Source organism: Hyalella azteca, unplaced genomic scaffold (assembly GCF_000764305.2).
Source record: "Hyalella azteca isolate HAZT.00-mixed unplaced genomic scaffold, Hazt_2.0.2 contig16984, whole genome shotgun sequence".
NCBI lineage: Eukaryota > Metazoa > Arthropoda > Malacostraca > Amphipoda > Hyalellidae > Hyalella > Hyalella azteca.
Genome location: NW_025946787.1, coordinates 42,054 through 61,797, shown reverse-complemented (window position 1 = coordinate 61,797; position 19,744 = coordinate 42,054). Strand labels below are relative to the sequence as shown.

Here is a 19,744-nt window from a genome sequence, read left to right as displayed (position 1 = left end):
ATAATTTCTCCAAGATGATTTATTCAATCGGGGTTCGAATCCAATATTCTCGGTACATGAGTTTGACAAACGCTAATGCCTACCTATGGGTGCCGAATTCATCTTGTGAACGGAAATGAATAAGATTGCCCTCTTATAAAAACATATCAATGTGACCTCATTTAATGCGAGTTCACAACATCAAACCTTTATATCGTGACATTAATTATATTCATTTCGCCTAGCCGTTATTGACCACGTTAATTGAATCCTGGTTTTGGTAACCGTAGAGTATATAGAATTTTGTACCTGGGAGCTCTCAAACCTGTACCTGGGAGCTAACAAGCATAGGAAAAGGATTTCCTAGCGAATTTTATTTATACAATTTTGTGAGCTACAATTTCATAAGGTCCAGCAGAGAACTCAGAATTCTTATCCCTTTGTAAAAATATGTTCAGAAAAATCCTAATTCATGTTCAGTAAGCTTGTCATGAAATTAATTTGAAGAAACAGGAATTAAACAAACTGGGTGGGTTAAATATTTATTCCTAATTTCATAAATTACGACTAAGCATTTAAATTAAAATATCTTAAATTATCTCACGAGTAGGAATTCTTTAGTAGCCGTGCATCATTAACATTGCAAAAGATTTCAATGAACGTTTACCTTAATTACGCACGCCAATGCCATATTGCATATTTTACGAAAATCGCCAACATCAATAACGCGAGATCATCAAACTCATCTAATCGAGTTGATTGAAAGAATCAACCTCATTAGCCAAATTGATCGAACACGTCATATGTAACTGCACGACTTGATTAAGAGAATCGACTCCACCTGGGCGATTTGATCAAGCTTTTCATTCCTAATCGGACGAATTGATCGATCAAATCAATCTTATTTGGATTAATCAAGAATTTCATCTTTACAAGGGCGAATTAAACGAACGCGTCACCCACAGTCTCTCGTAAAGCATTCATCTTTACTCCCATCGTATATGCCGGATAACAAGTCAGATTGGCTTATCAACATCTCTGAACGACACGCATGAAGCTCACCATCCACTCCTGGTCAGGTTGACTTAGTTGACCGCTTGACTCAGTTGACCTCTCATAAATGAAGTTAAAAAGCACCCAAATTCGTCAACCACTATTGGTCTGGTGAGGAGTTCGAGCCTCTTAACCCCTCTTGGCTTGTTTGACACGGCGTTCGATTTCGTAAAACACTATTGGACGGTTTGAGGAAGTTCGAGCCCTCCAACCTCTCCCAGGTGGTACATCTTTACTTCCAATATAGTACGTCAACCACTCAGGACGGGTTGACGAGGCGTTCGAGTCCTTCAACCGCTCCTGGATAGGCAGACGAAGCGTTCGAGCCCTTCAACCTCTCCTGGGTAGGTTGACGAGGCATTCGAGCCCTTCAACCTCTCCTGGATAGGCTGACGAGGCGTTTGCGTCCTTCAATCTCTCCTGGATAGGCTGATGAGTTGTTAGAGTCCTTCAATCTCTCCTGGATAGGCTGACGAGTTGTTAGAGTCCTTCAACCTCTCCTGGATAGGCAGACGAGGCGTTCGAGTCCTTCAACCTCTCCTGGATAGGCAGACGAGGCGTTCGAGTCCCTTCAACCTCTCCTGGATAGGTTGACGAGGCGTTGGAACCCTTCAACCTCTCCTGGATAGGTTGACGAGGCGTTCGAGCCCTTCAACCTCTCCTGGGTGGGTTGACGAGGCGTTCGAGTTCGTCTAGCTCCTCAAGATCGTCCTCGGCGGCGGTCTGTAGCCCGACCGACATTAGCTCAGCCAACGCTGCTCCGGTGGCCACGTTCTCCTAATGTAACGAAAACCATTAACTTCAATTGTTTCATTTTTAATCGTATTTCCTTTTCCTGACGATAACAAACTCAGCAACAATAAGTAAAACGATGTCTAAATTATGTTTGGTGCAATTAATTAAGAGCGGCGTCTGTACTATTAATCTTGTAGGCGGGCGAAAATGTTTAATGAGCTTTTCAAATACGATGACGATCAGACGAATCAGCTAATTAAGGGATTCGGGAATGATCTGCAATATTCACCTGTGATGTTTTACCTGTATTTGCATGTGTTTTATTTTGTATTGTGCATAGTGCAAATCCAGTAATAGCAAACGTCCCGTATTACTTGACTGCACAAATCATCTGTATCATGTAATACTACATAATCAAAAAATCATAACTTAATCATTTTTTCGATATTTATAGAAGCATTTTAATGACACATTCGTAACGTTTACATATTTTTTATGGATAAAATGAAATATTTTGTTATACCTGCAACATGTTCAGAGCCAAATTGCACGTCAGAGAGTCGCTCTGCAGCTTCTTACTGTAGTTGTACACCAGAAGATGCCATGGCGTAGACGACAGAACCTTCTCGTCTTTCATATCATTGAACCAATCTTGACCCTGCAGAAAAATATAGCAAGAGTTTATTATGAGTGCAATCATTTATTGAATCCACTTATTTTATTTGATGAAACAGTATGGCAGTAATGAAATATTTAGTAATTAAATTTTTAATCTACTATGTTGATTTGAAAAAAGTTTATTGCAATTGTGTGGAAAATAATGCGAGCCTTTGAGAACACGGTGTACTCTACCAAGGTTAAGAGGAAGTAGTTGCTAGAGAGCTCACAAAATTATTAATATCACTTGTCAGGTAGGTCCTAACTTTAGAAAGCTTCAGCAAAAGATTAGATAAACTCTAACATGGGTAATGGAATTGAAGATACCAATGTTGAGTGTGCATATTGATTGAACTTAAATGCATGTATAAATTTACGATCCAGTCACTGTCCAGTTGTAAAGTCACTTTTGAACACTAAAAATAAACTAAACAATTCATCACCTCCAATATGTGGTTGGCTAGAGCGTTGAGGCTGTTCGCGTCCATATCTAATTTGCCGTAGGTTTTCTTCATTTCTTCGAGGCCTTGAGGGGAAATTTCCCTAGCCATGTCATAAAGAACCGTCCACACCAGCATATTGATCTGCTCAAATGCATCTTGTTTCTTTAATGTTCCAACGCCAGAGGCTTCAGAAGAGGTTTACTGGCAACAAAAGTCACCCTCCCGGCAAAGGATGTTAAAATAACGTGGAATTGACGTCGGTTCATCCAAACAATGATTATTTTGTCGTTGATTCAGGGTTATATGTCCGGTGGGTATGTATCATATAATACTAATAAACAACAGCAGTCGTATGAGGTGACCATAGTGAAAGGAGTAATTAAAAATTGTCATTGCTTTCTTATTAAGTGTCAACTGACTGGAGGATTCGTTGACCAAGTTCGTGAGGGATAAGTATAAGACACCATCTGTCTAGAGAGCTTATCTTGATACGGGGTGGTTATATATTAGAGCTATATTATTGGCAAATGGCGAAGACGTCGACCGATAGGTCCGAGTAGCTCTAACGCTAGTTACTCGCGACATGCCAACTTGTCAGCTTCTGCGGGGGCCTAACTAAGGTTCCCTGCCCTTTTATAGAATCACGTCTTCCGCCCGATACTGAGGTCTTGATCGCGTGATCTACCACGTTATGTTGTCCAGACGCTGACTCAGGTCTAGTACTTTTCCATCAATCTCGATCACGTTTAGTGAATATTGCGTCTCAAATACAGTTGAACATATCTTGCAATATAATTATAATGAATATGATGAGACGCCGGATTGAACCGGTCAAAATTGACTTTCATCCAATGATTGAGTTATTTAAATTTGTATACAAATTCACTAGCATGAACAATAGTGAGCAAAGGCATCAAAAAATTGTTTGCTAAATATTTTTCCTGTTCAAGGAGAAAGAAATGCTCTTTGGAATTAATAATTAAGCTGGGTTAACTCACCTCGTTGCTAACAACGGGCTTCAAAAACTCATCTTCTGCAATCCCTCCAAGCTCACGATCAGCTTCAGCCTGGAAAAAACAACCAATAATGGAAATGTCACACAGTAAACATGCATTAAATTGTGTTCTAAGAGATCGGTATTCGAATATTAGCCGAACATTCATTAGGTGATTACAAACAATAAATTTATATGGCTCGATTGTTCAGGTGCTCGTTCGTTTATTCTGCCTCGTGAGGTGAAAAACCCATGCATGCATCACCATTATTCAGGTAGACATTAAACCTCCTCTCACCTCATGTCAAGACAAGCGCGCTCACCTCGCGCTGCTCGTCGCGCATCGCCCGCTTGCCAAGACAAGCGCGCTCACCTCGCGCTGCTCGTCGCGCATCGCCCGCTTGCCAAGACAAGCGCGCTCACCTCGCGCTGCTCGTCGCGCATCGCTCGCTTGGCGATCGCCGCGAGTTGCTGGTCCACGGCCTCGCGCAGCAACTCTTCTGTCACGGCATCCGAGTGTCTGGGATTCTGATCCCATTCCTATAGGAAATATTTAGTTGAATCACTGAAATCGAAATCGTTTCTCATGTAAGCTATATGTATAAATATTCGATATTAGAGAAATATTCAAATATTAAGTGCGACGAACCAATATTAATTAAAAATAAAACAAATAAGGCAGGGAAGATAAAAGAAAACTACTACACAATTGAAGTATAGACAAACGTGTAATTTATCCATTGAAATTTACGATCCATTAGTAACATCCTTGAATATTACATGCAATTATTTATGAACATTATATATAAGTGATCCTATTCTTGATTGAATAATTCTTCATCAATATTCATTATCATATACAACTTCACCCTCTGGAATTCAAGCACAACAAGGGGCACCCTCTTACTTCATTTCTCTGCTGTATTCTCCTCTTCTTCTCCGTGACCCAGGGCATCTCCGTGACGGGCGCCAGGGTCTCCTCGTCGGCCGAGTAGCACGGCAGCGGGTGAGGCTCGTCGTCATCATCGTCAAGGTACTGCAGGCCGTGGCTGAGATAGCCACAGAAAATTAAATACGTTTGTGTACGATTTTAATTTTATTAATAAACTGGTGTGGCTGAAAATAAGGATTAATAATTTTCGACACTAAAATTGAAGGGGAGAACGAATTCTGATATCAACAGGACGGAAGTACTGTAGAAAATTTCAAATTATCCTTGAATGTCTGTACAATAGCTGTCTTATACGTATGCATTTGTTATAACTGAATGACGGTGAGACGAAAATATGTTATTAATAAATAAGCACCAAGTTGCACTTTTGTTGAAGTCTCTGAAAATCTATCTCTTATAAATTATACGAAATTATAAATTTTTTCTATAAATCGGGATCTTATTCGTAATTTAACAGTCCAAAAATAATTTTTGCACTACACCTAATCAGCAAGCCCAATGGTTAAAAAACGTCTGAAGGAGGCTAATAACTGATAACGAAGTCAAATTATTTTGAATTGAACTATACTTCGCAACGGAAGTTTGCAGAAAATCTGCTATGACTATCGGGTTAGTTAAAGTCAAGGAACTGAAAATAAATTCGTCAGGGTAAAAGTTTCGTGCATTTTTCTGGCTTAATTCATAACCTAAGACCGTTTGCGATGCCAAAATGAACGTAAATATATTAGGTAATTGATTATTGTGACGTCACCTGGAGCTGTTGCTTGGAAGCTTGGCGTAGCGCGCTGACCGCAGATCAAGCGGCGCGCTCTCCCTGAAACGCTCGTGACCGGGCGGTGTTGGTAGCCTGTTGTTGGAGAGTGAGGAAGAAAACTCAATGAACAAAACACTGAACTCATTTTTCAAAGACTATTTTCATTATATCAGCAAATCCAAAAGCTAGTTATGGAATAAAAATTATCATTTTTATCGCTCAGTGAAGTTTCTGTCATTATAATTATTCGAAGGTCTGCTGACACAATCGACCAAAAATAGTTCCTATGCTTTGCTTATTTTTTGAAACTGTTATACAATATTGCACATGAAAATAATAACAAAATCTTGAAACACATTCAATATAAGTTATATATGTAAGAATTAGAAAAAGTCTGCCACTATCAACAATTTGACATAAATTGGCAATCCCCGTAAGGGAACGAAATAGAGTTTCAAAGCGAACTTTAATGATACTCAAATATTTAAAAACAAAACAAATATTTATGGTGTGAGAGGTGCCAATGTCCAATGAAATCTTCAAAGACTACATTACAATGTATGGGATACTAAAAAAACTTCCTTCTTGAATCTTACTTTGCCTTATTTTCATCTACCCTAAACACGAACTATCCTACTCCTCTAGCCTCTGCCCTAATGTTGCTCCTACCTGACCCTCCTTCCTACACTAATGAATATGTGACGCGTGGCAGCCAGCTGATATGAAGGTCCGACTCGTGATTTTTTTTTTCAGGATCACCACGCATCCAATTATATATTATCCAAACTCAACAAAGTTCCGATAGTCCCTTTTAAATTAGTCTATGCACGATAACTTATAAATTCTCTACGAAAGAAGCAACTTTAGAAAACGGAAGTTTTGATAGTAAACTATTTTATATGGGGATGAACTAACTTCTGTTCTTTTTCTATACGTTAAATATTCTTCTGCGTCGGTAACAACAATTTACAAATAAATAATAGAAAAGAGACATTAAAGATAGTTCATTGTGAGAATTTTCTTCAGAATTGAAACTTATATCCATTTCATGATAAAATTATTCTGAGTTAATATATCCCAGGGAATTAATAGAAGAGATAAAAATCATTGAAGTTATTGTAAAGCCTTTACGCGGAGAACAGGTTTAAATAAAATCTGGTAAATATTGGTAATTAAAGTCTAAGCAGAGCTGGAGCATCACATCCACACTTTTGGGACAAATTTCTGGGCGCGAATTTTAACGGCACTGATGGCAGGTTTTCCACGCAAAAGTGGCCGAATCGAAACCGATCAGAACCAAATTAAAAATGTAGGTATTTTTTGATATTATGCTCATGCTAGCATCGATATAATATTTTTTGTCCGCTTATATTAGTGCGTTAAACGCTAAGTTTCATTAAGAGTTCCATGCGCAAATTTTTCAAATCGAAACCGAACTTAACCAAATTTATATCGAAGCCATTTATTCGCAATACACTCCGGCTGGCGTTTTCAGAATTATAACAAAAATTGACAACGCCCTCAGGAGTGTATAATGTGTATTGCGAATAAAGAGCTTCGTTGTTTATGTTAAATAGGTCAAGGTCGGTTTCAATTTGACGAAATTATGCGTGGGAACCTGCCATGGAAATTCGACCCTGGGGTTCGTCCCAAAAATTTATCTCTAAAGTGTCGCTGTCGTCATTGGAACTCACCTGGGAAGCGCTGGTGGAGGCGTGTTTTTGAGAACCATATTGTGTGCCAGCTGCTCTGCTTCAACGCTTAGATGAACTGATAGATTGGCGATTTTTGTTGGAAAAAATTAAACTTTTTTCCTGAGCCAAGGCTCAAATAGATAAAAGTCACTGCTTGGTAGAAAGGGTGCCGTGTCAAATCAAATAACGGTATTGAACTTGGCCCAGTTGGAATCAATCGAGTTTTCTAGTATGAATTCTGACAGAATTCAACCGATGTAGTTATTGGTTTGAACACGAATGTAACGAAAATTCGTTGACGTAGTGAAACGAATACTTCGAAATTTAAAAGTGTGCTTCAAAGACAAATTTTAATTTGTCGCGTGTCTGAAACTTCAGAATTTTAATTATCATTATTTTTTAGCGCATTTTCTCATTTATGGAAAAAATGCACTATTGTGCTCGCCATGTCCGTCTGTCTGTCTGTCCGTCCGTCCGTCCGTGACCTCAAGTTTTCGTCGACGAGAAAATGCGCTCTCTGTCAGACTGTCACTCACTCACTGCAGTGAGTACTGAGTAATATTTTTGTTTTTTCTTGGTGATGTGGAAATAACACAGCGAAAAAATTTATTATTATCAAAATTCTCTGAATATTACATACTTAAATACTGGCGTCATATGATACGTGCGTCAAAACTAACAAACGTTGCAATTTAGACGTTTTCACAGTAATAGCCATCTATAGTGTTTCGTGAAAAAGCGTTGTCTGAGACAGCATGAATGTTGCCGTCTGCAGCAGCAGCTTTCTAATTTGTTTTTATCTTCGTTTATTTCTTTATTTATATTTATTTTATTGTTACATTTGTGTTACATCGACCGTCATTTATGTTCGTGACGCTGCAACATCTGATATGAGTCATATGACGAAGAAACAGATCAGTAGGTGGCTGCGTTTATCAAATTATTTTGTTCTGTAAAAATTGTTTTATAAACATTTGTTTATTTTGATTTCAGTCTCTTGCTAATTAATTTCATCATGTCATATTGTTGGTAGACTGTTAGTCTTACAGTGGTTCAACCGATAACGCGACTTAACCATTCTTTTCCCCATAAGGGCCAATAATGGTATATATTATGCCTTAGTCAGTAAAACCGTTGGTAGTTCGAAACTAATCTTGTGCCGTGGCATAACGATTAAACCGAGATTACATTACAGCTTGGCAAAAGGAAGATTTATATAAAAAATAAGAACATGTGAGGAAAGAATTGACGAAGTTATACCACATATGTTTTTGCATTTTGAAGTAAACACGCAAAATACTGCAGACATAAAAATTATAAAGGCATGAATAATTTTCACCGCCAGTTTGCGAAATTTCACTTTACAAATAATATTATTAGAGAAATATTATTCCGCTGTTAAAGGAATATTTCTAACAGAAACAACACATAACATGGGTTTTGTTTAAATTTTATTTTCACACCGGGGAACGAAGAATCGGAATTTTTTACGACTCACGCTTCGTAATAAACGAAAAAAGAAACTACACTTCCATTTGTGTGGTATATTGAACGCATGGAGTGGTCAGTTCAAATCTGATCAGTTCTTTTCACTAATAATGTAGTTATCAGTGATGACATCTAAATTGAATATTTGCATGCTAAGACCATTTAATTGCAATGCATCAGTATCATGTTCACTCAGCCCACGACCAACAAGAGAAACATTATTTGTTAGCCAGTTTTAAGTTGAACTAACTCATGAGAACAGTATAAAGGTCACTGTTTGAGACGAGTCGTCACAGCAACGGTTAGCGACCATTTGTAGCTGTGGAGACAATCGTCTGATTCTGTTCTATGAGAAATGTATCTTGTATACTATATAATGCAATATTAAAATATATTGCTGGTAAATTAACAGAAATGAGAAAGCACCATGGTCTGGAGATCCATTGCGTAATCGCTTAGGCTCCATAAGCTGAACTTCAAGTTTCAAAAACATTCGTTTCAGTCATCATATCTGTTTTTTTTTATCGCATGGATAGTTATCTTACCGGGTGTACTTTTTGGTTATAAACTATTGATATATTCAGCGTGCATGTTATACAGTTTCGTCATTCAGTCGTCAGTGTCGAATGTCATGATAAAAAAATGTCATCACTCGTCACGGTTGACGGATGGGCCGTTGCCGGCCAATTACATTGCCTTTTAATAATAAAATGGCTTTTTTAATCACGTTGGTAGGCTAAGAAATTATGATGGCCTAAAACTTTTTGTATATTTCAATTTATGAACAGCAAAAAGTTTAAGTTATTGCACCGTAAACTATAAACTTGCGAATGATATATAACTGTGGTCGGTTTTGGCCTTTTTACGAACGAATTTGGCCGTTTTCTTTGCCACCATCTGACAACCTAAGACTATACCGTACGTCTGGCAAGCGTCATGTTTACATCTCGGTATACGATTGGTGCACGTTATAGGCAGACTGGTGCTAAAAATCGACTTAATTGATGCAACTAAAATGATAGCTTCCACAGCGATCTTGATTTTAGTATATGAGTTCTAGACGGGCGGATATATTGAGATATATCTGACTAATAACATCTGTGAACATTCTCGCTGTCGTGGCAAGGTTTTTGTTAACGTTCCCTGCACTGTGCTGCAGCATACTAAAGTCAACTTGGGTGTTCGCCAGAAATCATCAGTGATGCAAGACGAAGCCTCTTGTAACCTGACGGACCGGCTTTCGTTTCAGTCTCAGTGAACGATTTGCTGTTAAGATAAGGAATTTGACAAGCAAAAGTTAGTCGGGGAAATTTTACAGTAAACGTGTCATAGTTTATCTCGCTATAGCTTTGCTGAATGTTTTCTCACACAGTCTCTAAGTAAACGCCAGGTTCGGCCAGTTACTTAGCATTTACAATTTCCAGGCGAGGTTAGTCGGGGCCACACGTAATGCAAATTGTTGGTCGAGGTTTTTTTTAGGGTCCGGCGATAGCGAGATGGACGGGTGCTTATAAACTGTATGATTAGTGCTAGGTTTTGGGTTTGAGACCAGCTAGCTGTAAAAATCCCGCAATGTCAAGAAATTTTGACAGGTCTAACATTGTCTTATCTCCCCCGCTTACCAAATTCCAATAGAAATCGCGCTCTTCAAAAGAACTACACGATTCTAATTTATTGGTAATAATTTATGTACATTGTTTTCAAACTACTTCATGCGTCGAGCGCGCTCATCGATAATATATTGTAAGAGCGTCAACGAGTCAATCGTTCGTGTTATTCGAGCATCGACCATCTAGCAAGATAAAGCTCGAACACAGCCTGCCGAGCACTCGATTGGACGCCTCAAGCAACTAGTAAGGACTATTGACATTTTTAAAACATACACTAGAGATTGAGTAGATCAGGCATTGGACAGTTATAAGGGCTAAAGGTCTTATTTAGGGACTTTACAATATTTTTGAGGCTGAAGCCCCCCTGAAATAGCCATAGCGACTACTCAGATCAGATAAATTTTCAGCACATTAATGAACTAACGCTGTCTAAATTGATAGTGAAGTCGTTTTCAAATAACTACACATCTGATGCTCGTGTGTATCTACCATCAAAATTTAATTTTTATACAATAGGTCTGGTTCAACCGAATATCAAGTCAATCAGACTTGAGTTCCTACATCTGTAACTCATCACTGATGAAAATACTGTCCACAGCTCTACAGCAGTTTTTCATCACCAGAGGAAACATCACTCCCGAATTTTTCGCTAGCGAGTTCAAGTTCGTCGTAGAACCAGATTTCTATTTCTTTGTCCAGCAATGGCAGCCCAACCGTATAACTTTTCCTGGATGGTGCCTGGCGAAATCTGCGCCTGCGCGCGCCCCGACCGCCGTGCGCACGCTCAGTTCCTCAGGTACGCTACTCCATAAGTTTGGAATAGGCCGCTCATTGGGTGCTGGTGAAAAATCATTTGTGGAGTTGACCTAACGGCATGTTAGGCCTGGCACGAGATGAAGTGTCGCGGCCGGCCACGGAGAGATAATATGTTGAGTTGTCGGTCAAGTTAATAACTGAGCTGTGACACAGCATGAACGTTAAAAGGCTAAAAATTTCAATTGATTGCAAGCAAGAAACTGAACCTGATTTCTCTCCAATTGAATGATATACAACTGCAATTAAAACAACTAAAATTGTGCACACGAAAATAATAGCAAACTCCCGGCTATCGGCAGGGACGCCGGTGTCCGGTACGTGGTGTGCTTGTCAGACGACCTGCCGCCTGCCCCATATCCGGACCTGCACATCCAAACTATTCCCGTTGAGGAATTCGAACCCCCAACCCTCGACCAAATACATGAATTTATCGGGATCTGTGAGCTAGCGAGAGCGCGGCAAGTGGTGAGTATTTGTCTACTCGGGTGCTGCCAGCAGACAAACATTTCATTGTACTCCTAGAAACGATGCTGGTCTACGAACATTATACTCACTTATGTCTATAGGTAACCATTCAATAACACGTGACTGTCCCCTACAATGTTGAATTGATTCCTGCTGAGATACCTAGTACAATCTGTTTCACTGGGCTTGTAGAAGGACGACAAAATTAATTAAAATATCAAAATTTCGAAGGACTAGGACTAGCAATAAAAAAGTGCGAGTTATTAATCAGATGTCTAAAACTCTCCTTTGCTCATCTATTCTATTCCTGGGGTGAGGCTGTCTGCGTGCATTGCCGTATGGGGCGCGGCAGGACGGGAGTGATGCTGGCGTGCTACTTGATTCGTTACCAGGGCCAGGTGCCACAACAGGCCATCAGCAACGTCAGGTTCAAGAGGCCTTACAGCATAGAGACTTGGGAGCAGGAGTTCGTCGTCAAGGACTACTATGACCACTGGACTAAAGTTAGGACAGTATGAAGTCGCACTAGATAGATAAGTAAATAATTTCAAGACATTCCATCAGAAAAATATTGAGGTACATGGTGTCGTGTTTTGAAGTGTTGATAGGGCGCTTATCATATTTTAAACTGATTTACTGTCTACGGTTAAATCCGGCTTGATCTGTCTCATGACCTAAATAATTGGCTAACCTGCTCATTTGCTTCTTCTGCCAAAGGTTATCAACGTGATACCTGGAAGTCCAATAAACTAAATCGTGTAAACCATCCTGAAATAAATGTTATACTTTTTACTTATTTCATTCTTCAGAACATTAGGTAGGATGCAATGGAACATTTGATACAATGAGAGTAAGAGAGAGCGAATATTTCACGCTTCTGATCATTTAATAAGGCAATAAAAGTCTTAGGCAATCATTGATTGAGATGCAACAAAATTGTTCAAGCCTTTTCTCAATATAAATTCATTAAATCCATACAAAGACCTAGTAATAAATGGTTATAGTACGATAATGCTGACAAATAGCGCTCAATTTTTACAATTGCTCATGCTTCAAATGTCCGCTATTCGACCGGTGTCTAACACTAACACTATAGTAAATAACAGTATATTACAAGATAATCAAATAAACTTACTAATTCTTCAATTGACTAGATGGATCGACTTCTTTGAACTCGGAGTCTTTATCCTTTTTAACCTTAAGAACTATAGGAGTGTTGGAGTCTATGATAGGCTTGGCTTTCTCCTGCGGTGTTGAGGGCACTACAGCAGTCACCAGCACCGAGCAGCCTTTGGATAGAACGCCGTTCTCGTAGGCCAGGGCGAGCTGGTTCACGACGCGTCGCTCCACCTGCATAATACACGTGTGTTTGATTCTTGCTACAATGAAAAGGTGACACATATATTTTGTAATGAAATAAACAACAATATATTGCTATAATCTGAACTGGAAAACAAACTGAGTTAAGTCTAGTCCAAAATAGAACAAAATAAAAAATTGCGAATTAAAAGTGTTCTATGTCGTTACTCCAGTTGTTGACTGTGTAGTAAATAATAGCTGAAATAAATAAGGACGTCAAATTTAGCATTTCCCTGATGGTATAACAATTAATCAATTTACAATTATAATCCAGAAATCAATAAACAATTATCGTTCAAAATTTGTCAACACTGCAACGGACCATCAGTAATAGTAAACGCTTCCTTTAATAGTTACAGCAGCTGTGTGGAATATTTCTAGTTTGATTCGTGAGCAAGGTCCACAGAACGGGCCACAGACTGGAAGCCTAAATCTGGTTGAATCGCACAGTTAAGAAGCTCCATAATGTGCAAAAAACTATTTGGAATTTGTCAATGTCAAAATGTTGGTTACGCGGTTATACTCGTACGATAATGAGCGAGAGCAAAATGATAACTTTCATAAAAAAAAAACAATACAAGGACAAAGGATACACCAGAAAGCATTAATTGTTTAACGTAGGCATTACACGGTTATACTCGTACGATAATGAGACAGAGCAAAATGATAACTTTTATAAAAAAAACAATACAAGGATAAAGGATACACCAGAAAGCATAAATTGCTTAACGGAGGCATTTACAAGCAAGAAACATGCCGCTGTATGAAGATAAGCTTCATTCCACTCACTTCGTGTTTGATGGAACGAGCTCCGTAGTGAACATTGTAGCCATCAGCGAGGGCATCCAGGACCAAAGGGTCGAATTTCAATGTTATCGAATGTTTCTTCTCGGCCTGAAAAAATTGTCTACATAAAATTTTATTGATACCAAATAATGGTATCTTCCATTTTTACTCGTAAACTCACATAACTGAAGATGTAAAAAATCATTACAGATAAGGAACTTGAATGATGACAGAAGTAACATAGTCTAATATCTATCAGGATCTGTAGTTCTACACACGAATGAATTAAAACATTAGAAGAAAGGAAGCGATGGTACCTACTAACTAATCCCAGGAAGCCAGTAGAGGCTATACAAAATGAATTATATTAAAAAAATAAGCACTGACCCGTTGAATCCAAGCTTCTAGTTCCATACGAACGAGTTGAAGCAGTTCAGCTCTCGAGAAAGGAACAAAGTAAACGATCTCATTGATGCGTCCTAAGAACTCGTCACGCTGGAAGTGGCTCTTCAGGATAGGGCGGATGACAGCTTCCTTGAAACTGATGAGGAAATTGTTGGAATCTCTTAGTTAAAAAACGGTACACACACAACTAAAATGATAAATAAAACCGAATTGATTTTGTAACTGATGGGTATAACAAGAACTAAGACAATTAACTTTCAACACGCTTGAAATGTTTTTTTCTGATCATGAGTTTGACCGTTTTATCGAATGGGAAACTCGAGATTCAGAATCTCACGGAGATAACAGAAACACTCGAGGCAACATGCGAGTATGAGGATCATTTGACAGCTTAAGTTGCAAATTAATTGTAATGTACGCACAAAAATTGGCAAAAATTTACAATATTTATATGAAAAAAAGTGAATTTCTTGACATTTTCTTTGCTCATGAATACTTAACTAACAAACGAGTATTCCTTTAATTAGAAAGCATCTGATTAGAATGTTTTAAATTTGAATTTAACATTGAAGCCAATGACAACATATTTTAATTTAACATTCAAGACAGTATATCCGAATAATTGTTCATATACACGGTAGCAGACATGAACTTTAACTCGTAGAAAAATTGAATAACATTTTCTGTAACAACACAATTGGGTTGAGTTTCAAATGAATGCAAGGCATAAGATAATCATAAAGACATGTGAGGTCCAGTAGATCATAGTCACTCTTGGCTCTTCAATAACTGCACTAAGCTGCAAATGACAAATGAGTAAGCCACAAATCGCACTAAACCACAGAGTATCAAACTAAGCGCCAGGATATGAGGCCTACTTGCGCGATATGGTGAGCGGCGCCTCGACGGCCTCGTCGCTCGGTTCCTGGTCGTAGCGATGAGCGGACAGCGCCTCCGCCTCCTCGCGTAGCTGCAAGGCGTGACCGGCGATCTCGTCGCTGCCGAGGTTCGAAGTCATGATGAAAATAGCGTCCTGTGTTGCACAAATAACCATCAAAACCATAAAAAAACAAGTGCTAGCTGCAATTAGTTAGATCTCTTGTACGACACAAAGGAATCATTTAATGTGTCGTAAAAAGATTTCTGAATAGTCTATAAACATTGCAATCTGCTTTAAGATGAAATTCGCCTCATTTTCATCAACAAATGCAAACTAGTAGCAGGAATTTCATGGTACGGAAGCTATACCTTACACTCGATAGTTTTGCCCTTGCCGTCAGTTAGTCTGCCCTCGTCAAAAAGTTGGAGAAGGATTGTCAGCACATCTGGATGTGCTTTTTCAACTTCATCAAAGAGTACCACGGCGTTGGGATTCTTCCGTAATTTTGTAGTCAATTGACCGCCTTCATCATGGCCTATGTAACCTGTAAGGGACAAGTACAAACTGGAAGTCTTCAATCATGCACACTTAGGACAGGAACCTACAGTGCTACATCAGATAAATCCATAATCCTGACGCCAGGATGCAGGAATAGATGGAAAATCTATACATTTGATTAACATATTTTGATGAAAACCATACAATATGTACACAAAATTATTATGTATGCTGAGAATTACGAAATCTATTGTGGAACAAGTAGTTCAGTCCTCAGAAGTTATTCCTGCCAGATGCATACTAATGAATATTTCTAAGTTGAAGGTACACGTAAATGATATCCATGAACTAAAGGAATACACGCGACATTATTTGAATAGGTGTGTTTTCATACAAATATTTGCAAGGCTGGCTGTATTCTAAGAACACGTCTAAAACGTTTCTCACCAGGAGGTGACCCAATAAATTTTGATACTTCGTGTTTCTGCTGGTACTCTGACATGTCCATTCTTATGAAGCCATCCTTGTGGTCTTTATGAAGATAAGACGCAATCTGCTTGGCGAGCTCAGTCTTCCCGATTCCTGAGGAGCCCAGGAAGAGGAACACCAGAGGATGTTCATCGTCACACCTGAATATGGTTAATCAGTTCAAACAAATCAGTAATAAACAGAGAGTATTAAAGATAGAGTTATTTGCGAAAAATTAATTCCACGTATTAAATAACAAACTAAGTCACATATAACTAACGGTAAATCGGAAAACATAAGACATCAAAACGTACCAGCCATTTTCTTTCCTACGAATGGTAGCACAGACAGTGCTGATGGCTCCAGTCTGGCCAATGATGCTCTTCTTTATCCTCTGTTCAATTGGAAACTTTCTTCTCTCTTCAATTTGCTGCTCTTTCTTCTTGTGTTCAAATCTCTGCATGTGGTTTTGCATCAACTTCCTCATGCCAATATCTCGGGCATAGTCAGCTGGTGGTAGTTTGTACTCGTTGCACAACGTGGGATCCGCGCCTGTACAGAACAAAACTGTTTAATAAACTGCTTATGGAGTTTATATTTAGTGAAAAGTCATGTTTAATAAGAGAATATTTAAAAAAAGTATTCTTACACATTATCTTTCAGCAAGATGACTTGTGCTACAGCAGCAACAAAGATTTAAAAGCCTTTATCACTTATCAAGAAAATTAGGGGTTGATAAAATTAAAAGTTTGCTTGAAAAAAAAAAAATAAAATAAAAAAAACATGTGGTCTTAAGAAGCCAACAAGTTGAATTGTCAAGTCATGTCTAGCAACAAGTGCACTTGCACAGGTAGAGGTTAGATGTAGGTACTTGACCTACCAGCATCAAGGAGTGCCTGCATGGTGGGTGTGTCATCACTGAGGACAGCGTAGTGCAGAGCAGTGCAGCCCCGGAACATTTGACTGTGATTAAGCCGTGTGCTAAACTCTGATTCACGCACAACTTCAACATTTGTTGGACTTGTGCGATTTTCCCTGGCCACCTGCAAATCAAATTAAATTAGCTAAGTGTACAAGTGAAAAAAGAATCTCTTGTTTCATTAAAAGGAGCATAAAGTTTCAGGTATACTTTTCTTTGAATATTTTGTCAACAAAATATTTGTCTAGCATAAACATTGAATAAAATTAATATGTATTAATTTGCATCAAAACTTGGTGTATCAATCTCAAAAAAATACCAATCCTATTCCCCATTGCAGTATAAAAAGCATTTAGGTGTTTTTAAAATAATTGAGGCATAATGACGAGACAGAAAATACGCAATTCATGTAAGAACAGCAAACTAGATAAACAAGGCTCGTTTTCAAAATTTACATACTTGATAAATATTAGAAAAATTGTCCTGGGCGTTAGGGTCAGCCCCATGCTTGAGTAGCCACTTGACAGCTTCAGTGCGGCCATTGATGGCAGCTGCATGCAGTGCAGTCCATCCATACACATGCCGGCAGTTCACGTCAACACCCAATAGAGCCAATGACTGAAAATTTAAAAATCAAGACTTTCATTAGTTGGAGAAATTAAATCCCACAATGATCCCAATTTACAAACATCCACTGGTATGATACACAAATCAATGGTTAGCATCATTGAGGTGATCAAATGTAATAATTGTAAATTATTATGTTTGATTATAATTTGAAATAGTTGGAATATAACATCAGCACAGTTATTATGCTGATGCTAGCCCACAACAAGTGATGCAGATTCATACTACATTTAAATTGTTGGGGATATTTTTAAATTTATATATCAACTTCATTTATTTATATTATAATGCAGATGATAATACTATAATAATGACATTATGTACACAGGAAACTTGAATTAAAAAAAAAGGAAAAATGATTGTTTCTCCACATTTTTTAATAAATGTTTTCTCTTCAAACAGACCATACAGTTTTTTAACCACAGAACTAATCAGAAAATACCAAACAACAGTTTAGATTCTGAGTGTGAAAAATGATTCAGTCAAGTAAAAGTTTGCAATAAAAATTGCACTTATATGTAGGATATCAACTTAGTCCTTGAACTAAAATTCAAATTTTTTTCTGCAAAATACAAGGAGTTCCCAATCTTATAACATGTAGTCTTTTCCAAATAAAAATTAAATAATACCAAGTCATACCTCAAGCCTTTTGATGTTGCCAACCATGGCTGCAAGGATGAAGTCACGTTCCTGGAGTAACTTCTGATGTTGGTCAGAATGACAGAGTGCATACGTCAATGCATAAGTTGCTAGAAATTTTCTGTCACACATAAAATTATAGTACTGGAAATTCCAAACATACCTCAACAAACTATGAGACCTAGAACATCCTGCTGTCATCCGCAAAATGTTTTGTTGGAATTGAAAACTTTTTGAAAAGCTATTGGAATGGTATAAGTTAAAAATAGGCTTTCTAAGTCTTCTCCAGAAGAAATTCATGATGAAAACCTTGCACAATTTTGAGCAACCTGTTGAAAAATATTCATCACACTTATAACAATAAGAAATCCAGAGAAGTATTCAAGTGTTTTGTCTAAACTCAAATTAGAAGCCAGTAAAATTGTTTTAGCTTGCTTATGTTACATATGTACAAGATTTAACTACCATCAAATGGGGTAATAAGGGACGGGGGGTAATACGGGACAGTCCTCTGACATTTGTTGGAGGAAATGTTGCAGCAGCTAAACCAATTAAAATATTGCAAAACAAAAAATTGTGGCATAAAGTTCAACAACAAGTTTTTCCTATCTACCTATGTAGCATAAAGCAAGTTAAGAAATCATACACTTACTACCTATAAAAATACTTGAAGAAAGTGTGAAAAGTGATATGGGAAAGAACCTCTGCTAAGGTCTGCAGCAAAAAAAAAAAAAATATTCACCATATTAAAAAATTTTACTGACATAAAAGTTGCACACAGGTGTTGGCTTAAAAATGTGATCAACAAAATTAGCGTATCCCATTCCAGAAAAAAATGACGGCCATTTCTGCACGATGGGGTAATAAGGGACTTTCCCTGGGTAATAAGGGACGCCCCTAAAAGTCTAAAACACATTTACAGTAGAGCTTTGGTTAACAAAGGCTCCAGTTAACAAGAAAATCAATCAACAACAAAGAATTTTGATTAGGTTTACCTTGCTCAGTGAAAAAATTTCACTCGACAAAAAATTAGTGCATCATAAGTCATTACCAAACTGTGCATGGAATTTCATAGATCAAATTGTTCACCAGGCAACATAGAATGAAAAGTAATTAACTTATAGTATGATTTTTTTCTCAAAAATATGATGGTTATCACTAAAATATTCCTTTCTGTTTCACGTGAGTTTTTTTTTTACAATTTTTTATAGTGAATTCACTTGACTCAATTAAAATGGTGTGAAATTACAAGCCATCCTGTAAGCTTACCTACAGAAGAAATGCTACATGGCTGCTGATATGAAGCTTGCAGTGGACAAGGTTGTGGTCAATGCTCAATGGCATGTCCATGGATACAGTAATATCACATCACAAATATGCTAATGTATGGATAAGGTAATATCATATCAATAATGGAAAAACAAGTAAAAATCACAGAAAATGTCATTTATTCTACATTTACATCCTCTACAAAGAAAGAGAAGGACTTCAAAGTACTGTTAGTAATGGATGAGCACACTCTG

At 37.9% G+C, this 19,744-nt stretch overlaps 3 protein-coding genes across 3 annotated transcripts; 1 reads left to right on the top strand and 2 right to left on the bottom strand.

The window, feature by feature from the left end:
- Positions 1 to 540: 540 nt before the first annotated feature.
- LOC108678566 lies at positions 541 to 7,628 on the bottom strand. Its single transcript, XM_018167020.2, has 8 exons — positions 7,262 to 7,628; positions 5,565 to 5,660; positions 4,769 to 4,910; positions 4,285 to 4,401; positions 3,866 to 3,934; positions 2,868 to 3,008; positions 2,291 to 2,425; positions 541 to 1,809 (listed from the first exon to the last, which is right to left on the bottom strand). The coding sequence occupies exons 1-8, from the start codon at positions 7,297 to 7,299 to the stop codon at positions 1,684 to 1,686; spliced, it is 864 nt and encodes a 287-aa protein (XP_018022509.1). The 5' UTR covers positions 7,300 to 7,628; the 3' UTR covers positions 541 to 1,683.
- A 2,839-nt stretch (positions 7,629 to 10,467) lies between these two features.
- On the top strand, positions 10,468 to 12,608 carry LOC108678567 (dual specificity protein phosphatase 23). The gene is made up of 4 exons (XM_018167021.2): positions 10,468 to 10,602; positions 11,059 to 11,155; positions 11,475 to 11,640; positions 11,958 to 12,608. The coding sequence occupies exons 2-4, from the start codon at positions 11,061 to 11,063 to the stop codon at positions 12,156 to 12,158; spliced, it is 462 nt and encodes a 153-aa protein (XP_018022510.1). The 5' UTR covers positions 10,468 to 10,602; positions 11,059 to 11,060; the 3' UTR covers positions 12,159 to 12,608.
- Positions 12,409 to 18,561, bottom strand: LOC108678565 (caseinolytic peptidase B protein homolog). The gene is made up of 10 exons (XM_018167019.2): positions 18,222 to 18,561; positions 17,415 to 17,573; positions 16,917 to 17,079; positions 16,351 to 16,588; positions 16,016 to 16,197; positions 15,439 to 15,614; positions 15,069 to 15,223; positions 14,173 to 14,326; positions 13,789 to 13,893; positions 12,409 to 12,990 (listed from the first exon to the last, which is right to left on the bottom strand). The coding sequence occupies exons 1-10, from the start codon at positions 18,519 to 18,521 to the stop codon at positions 12,775 to 12,777; spliced, it is 1,848 nt and encodes a 615-aa protein (XP_018022508.1). The 5' UTR covers positions 18,522 to 18,561; the 3' UTR covers positions 12,409 to 12,774.
- Positions 18,562 to 19,744: the final 1,183 nt, after the last annotated feature.